The 6,000-nt window shown below is 38.2% G+C and overlaps 1 protein-coding gene across 1 annotated transcript in view; it reads left to right on the top strand.

The window, feature by feature from the left end:
- Window positions 1-2,126: 2,126 nt before the first annotated feature.
- Window positions 2,127-6,000, top strand: part of ANKRD33B (ankyrin repeat domain 33B) — a 1,884,278-nt gene continuing 1,880,404 nt past the window's right edge. The window contains exon 1 of the mRNA XM_077271670.1: window positions 2,127-2,693. Coding sequence (XP_077127785.1) covers window positions 2,127-2,693 — 567 coding nt within the window. The remainder of the gene's footprint in view (window positions 2,694-6,000) is intronic.

The raw sequence follows: 6,000 nt of genomic DNA, 5'->3' as shown, positions 1-6,000 counted from the left end.
GAAGATGGCTGCGCTGACTTTGGTCTTGATAAAACAACGTGGACCTATCCTCAATCACTGATTGTGGAAATTGCACCCTAGACCTAAAGGACCTTGGATTGTGTGCCTCTCCACTCTTCCCCCAGGCTCTGGGACCTTGATTTCCAATTGAAATATCTTGGTACCGTTTTAGCCAGTAGATAGAAAAATATTTAGAATTAAGTCCTCAGTGGTTGATACCTTTTAATGGCTAACTGAAAAGATGGTAACAAATTGCAAGCTTTCAAGACTACTCAGGTCTCTTCATCAGGCACAGACTAAAAGAAATTCTGGAGAATCACATAATTATACACATTGTTGTGCATAAATATGTGATTCTCCAGAATTTCTTTTAGTCTATGCCTGATAAAGAGACCTGAGTAGTCTTGAAAGCTTGCAATTTGTTACCATCTTTTCAGTTAGCCATTAAAAGACAAATGAAATGCAAAAGTTACTTTCATCTGAAAAAAACACCTTGGACCACTGAGCAACAGTCCAGTTCCTTTTTATCCTTTGCCCATGTAAGACGCTTCTGGCATTGCCTAGTGGTAATGAGTGGCTTGACACAAGGAATGCGACACTTGTAGCCCATGTCCTGGATATCTTTGTTTGTGGTGGCTCTTGAAACAATGACTCCAGCTGTAGTCGACTCCTTGTGAATCTCCCCCAAATTTTTGAATGGCCTTTTCTTAACAATCTTTTCAAGACTGTGGTTATCCCTGTTGCTTGTGCACCTTTTTCTACCACACTTCTTCCTTCCACTCAACTTTCCATTAATATGCTTGGATACAGCACACTGTGAGCAGATAGCTTCTTTAGCAATGACCTTTTGTGGCTTACCCTCCTTGTGGAGTGTGTCAATGACTGCCTTCTGGACATCTGACAAGTCAGCAGTCTGATTGTAGAGCCTACAGAAACAGACTAAAGGACCTTTTTAAATGTTTAGGAAGCCATTACAGGTGTTTTTATTAATTATTCTAATTTACTGACATTTACTTTTAGGTTTTCTTTGGCTGTCGGTCATAATCATCAACAAATAACAGAAATTAACACTTAAATTAGATCACTCCGTTTGCAATGACTCTATATAATATAGGTTTCACTTTTTTTATTGAAGAACTGAAATAAATTAACTTTTTGATGATATTGTAATTTTGTGAGAAACACCTGTATACAGTCATGGCTGAAAGTGTTGGCACCATTGAAATTGTTTCAGAAAATTAAATATTTATCTCAGGAAATTATTGCAATTACTCATGGTTTGTTCTACACACATCTTTAGTAAAACAATGTAAACAACAGCTCTATAAATGAAGGTTAGACTGATATAGAATTTGAAACAAAGAAAAGACTCACCTGCTATATTTGCATGATTATGTTTGCTCTGTAGGACCGAACATCAACAGATGCACATCTCCCATTTAAATCTCTTTTAAAATGTGCTCTGATGTCAACATGCTAAGCTGGATTTTCAATCTTCTCAGAAATGATGATCGGATTAAGGAGATAGACTTTTCCAAATGTCTTTTCTCCATTCAAGGCAGATACTAAGAAGAACCTGTTACATATTATGATTCTGCCTTGCAAAAAAACAGTATTCACAGCAATATACTTTTATAAAAGAAATGTGGATCTAGCTTGAGTTATCTTAGGAAGCTTTGAGTACTTTAATACTACACTGACATATTGAAGATTGGATCATATTCCATTCCTGAATGTGAGTATAAGAACCAGACAATTATTTTTTGGGGCTTTACCTTTTATTTTCATAATATCTTTTCAAACCTATCTACTATAATGAATGTAGATAAATACTGGTATAAAAATCATTGTCATTTAGCAATAACAAGCAAGGTTTTGTATTAATATTTTAATGTCTAGTTTGCTTACTTAATTTTTTAGCAGCATTTTTAGTGTACAAAATATACAACTACTTTTTTATATAATTTGACTTATTTTTGTATAAAAAGCCTTATTTTCATTGTTATGAAACCATGATTTTCATTATGGCTTATTAAATGATCAAGGTTAAGTGTACAAAATCTTTAATGTTATTTAAATTTAAGTATTTTTTTAAATTGACTGTTTTTTTCATCTTATTAAGATAAATGGTTCTTTTATCTGGAAAACAAAATACAGAAGGAGAGGCAAAGATAGGAAAACAAAGGTTAGAGGTGCCTACAATTGAAGAAGAGAATGATTCCATTGGCATAGTAAAGGAAAAAAGTGAATTGGAGATAAACGATGAAATTATTAATGAAGTACAAGAAGGTCTTTCATGGCGGGGTACAGGGGACCCTCTCCCACAGCTCATTGCAGTTCTTCCTACCATGAAACATCCCATTACCACATGCAATTCCAATTTAAACACAGATGAAGAATGTGAAGAATATGATTTTTGTGATGTTCGAAGTATCACTTCCGATGACTCCTTTTACCCACCAGATATTGAGACTCCTGGCTACTGGCAGCAAAGTGAAGACAATGAAGATGATGACCTGTTTGAATATGGGGAACTTGATACTGATAGCTATAACAGTTTGGAAAGTGTGGGAAGTCCAGAACCTCTTACTCTATTTAAAGCATGCAGTACCAACAACATAATTATTTTAAAAGCTCTTATGCGCCAAGGCTTAACCAAAGAAGAAGTTGAAGAGTCTGACAAAAACAACAGAGTAAGTACAATTTGATATAAGTATACACATGTTATTTTTTATTATTTTTTTTAACAATTTCATATTGTTTGTAAATAACAAACACAGCATTCTGGTTTCAACTAATAGTATTTTCTATGACAGCAAAATTTCCTACACATGAGTAAAGCTTGTTTCAAGATTATGTTAAAATTAAATCGGTATTAAGTTGAAAATACCTACTGATCACTTAATAAGTTGAACTAATAGAAAAAATATTTACATTGATCTGCTATCAATTATACTTTCTAAAAACAAATTATTCATAGTTGCAATGTTTAGCTTGTGCTTTTCACATACATTTCTGACCATGTATAAAAATGAAAAAGAATTAGCAAAATTTAAGTAAAAATGAACACTAGTAACAAAAAATAGTAATTAACATATATTTTCTGTGTTTTCCTCCATGAATGCCTCTAGGGAACAGTCAACATGTGTCATACACAATAGATTTGCATGGCCTGACATTATTATGCATGGGCAGAATTATGGATAAAAGTGTAAAACAATTACATTTTTGTTTAAATTGCTTTTTTACTATAATTAATTTAAGATGAGTGTAATCATTTATGCATTACTTCACTGCTTGTATTATGGCTGATTGTTCAAGTACTACTGTAGGTCTTATCATCCAAACTGGAAGTATCAAAATTCCGTGTATTGTTGTAGGTTCAACTTAAAAGACCTGCTGTCTAGCTAGAATATTTGTCTGTAATATTGGCATAGAAATTACAGTGCCGACAAAAAAATACATTTACATTTTTGAGCATTTATATGTAAACTCCGCATCATAATTTCACATCGAAAAAAGTGTACAGAATGGGGGAGATAATCAAAAACTGTCCAATAGCAAAACTGACTTAGTTGCCCATGGCAACCAATCAAAACTCAGTTTTCACTTGTCACACTGCTATGGTAAAATGAAACCTGCACTTTAAATGTTTGCTAGAGGAAACTAAACCAGTTTTGCTGTTAGACACTTATTGATTATCTCCCCAATGGGTCAAAAGAAGCTTAACCTCTCAAAGACCAGGGGTATTTTTGGTATTGCATTTTCGTTTTTCGCTCCCCTCCTTCCCAGAGCCATAACTTTTTTATTTTTCCATCAATATGGCCATGTGAGGACTTGTTTTTTTGCGGGATGAGTTGTACTTTTGAATAACACCATTGGTTTTACCATGTCGTGTAACAGAAAACGGGAAAAAAATTCCAAGTGCGGTGAAATTGTAAAAAAAGTGCAATCCCACACTTGTTTTTTGTTTGTCTTTTTTACTAGGTTCACTAAATGCTAAAACTGACCTGTAATTGTGATTCTCCAGGTCATTAGCTCCTTCACAGACACTAAAGATGTCTAGGTTATTTGTTATCTAAGTGGTTAAAAAAAATTCCAAAATTTGTAAAAAAAAAATAAAAATTGCCATTTTTCGAGACCCGCAGCATCTCCATTTTTCAGGATCTGAGGCTGGATGAGGGCTTATTTTTTGCACTCCGATCTGATGTTTTTATTGATACAATTTTGGTGCAGATACATTCTTTTGATCATCCGTCATTGCATTTTAATGCAATGTTGCAGCGACCAAAAAAACGTAACTTTGGAGTTTCAATTTTTTTTTCTCGGTACGCCATTTACCATTTGGATTAATTCCCTTATATATTGATAGATCGGATGAATCTGAATGCAGTGATATCAAATATGTGTATATTTCATTTATTTTACGGTTTTATTTTGAATGGGGCAAAATTGGGTCATTTGAACTTTTATTTTATTTATTATTTTAATATTTTTAAATACTTTTTTTTTTACTTTTTACTTGCTTCAATAGTCTCCATGGTAGTGTTGAGCGATACCGTCCGATACTTGAAAGTATCGGTATCGGAAAGTATCGGCCGATACCGGCAAAATATCGGATCCAATCCGATACCGATACCCGATACCAATACAAGTCAATGGGACTCATGTATCGGACGGTATTCCTGATGGTTCCCAGGGTCTGAAGGAGAGGAAACTCTCCTTCAGGCCCTGGGAACCATATAAATGTGTAAAAGAAAGAATTAAAATAAAAAATATCGCTATACTCACCTCTCCGACGCAGCCGGGACTTCAGCGAGGGAACCGGCAGCGTTGTTTGTTTAAAATTCGCGCTATTACTTGGTTACGTGAATTCCCGGCTTGTGATTGGTCAGGTCGGCCATGTTGCCGGGATGCGGACCAATCACAGCAAGCCGTGACGAAATTACGTCACGGCTTGCTGTGATTGGTCCGCGTCCCGGCAATATGGCCGCCCTGACCAATCACAAGCCGTGACGTCACGGGAGGCTGGACACGCGCTCATTTTAAAATGGGCGCGTGTCCAGCCTCCCGTGACGTCACGGCTTGTGATTGGTTGCGCCGCGGTCAACCAATCACAAGCCGGGAGGCTGGACGCGCTCATTTTAAAATGGGCGCGTGTCCAGCCTCCCGTGACGTCACGGCTTGTGATTGGTTGCGCCGCGGTCAACCAATCACAAGCCGGGAGGCTGGACGCGCTCATTTTAAAATGGGCGCGTGTCCAGCCTCCCGTGACGTCACGGCTTGTGATTGGTTGCGCCGCGGTCAACCAATCACAAGCCGGGAGGCTGGACGCGCTCATTTTAAAATGGGCGCGTGTCCAGCCTCCCGTGACGTCACGGCTTGTGATTGGTCAGGGCGGCCATATTGCCGGGACGCGGACCAATCACAGCAAGCCGTGACGTAATTTCGTCACGGCTTGCTGTGATTGGTCCGCGTCCCGGCAACATGGCCGACCTGACCAATCACAAGCCGGGAATTCACGTAACCAAGTAATAGCGCGAATTTTAAACAAACAACGCTGCCGGTTCCCTCGCTGAAGTCCCGGCTGCGTCGGAGAGGTGAGTATAGCGATATTTTTTATTTTAATTCTCTCTTTTACACATTTTAACATTAATGTTGTTGCGATACCCGATACCCGATACCACAAGAGTATCGGAATCCCGGTATCGGAATTCCGATACAGCAAGTATCGGCCGATACCCGATACTTGCAGCATCGGAATGCTCAACACTACTCCATGGGAAACTTGAAGCTGCACTTGTCCGATCGGCTCTGCTACATAGGCACTACCATACCACCATCGCGATCGAGCAATGACAACCACAGGGGTCTCCTGCTGATCCCGGGTTGTCATGCCAACCCATCGGCGACCTGCTGTCATATGACATGGGCGCTCATGGGTGGAGGTAAGACGTGCTTCCTGCGCGTCCATGTTAAATGCTGCTGTCACAGTTTGAC

This window comes from Ranitomeya variabilis, chromosome 6 (genome assembly GCF_051348905.1).
Source record: "Ranitomeya variabilis isolate aRanVar5 chromosome 6, aRanVar5.hap1, whole genome shotgun sequence".
NCBI classification, from domain to species: domain Eukaryota; kingdom Metazoa; phylum Chordata; class Amphibia; order Anura; family Dendrobatidae; genus Ranitomeya; species Ranitomeya variabilis.
This window is presented reverse-complemented; position numbering and strand designations above follow the sequence as displayed.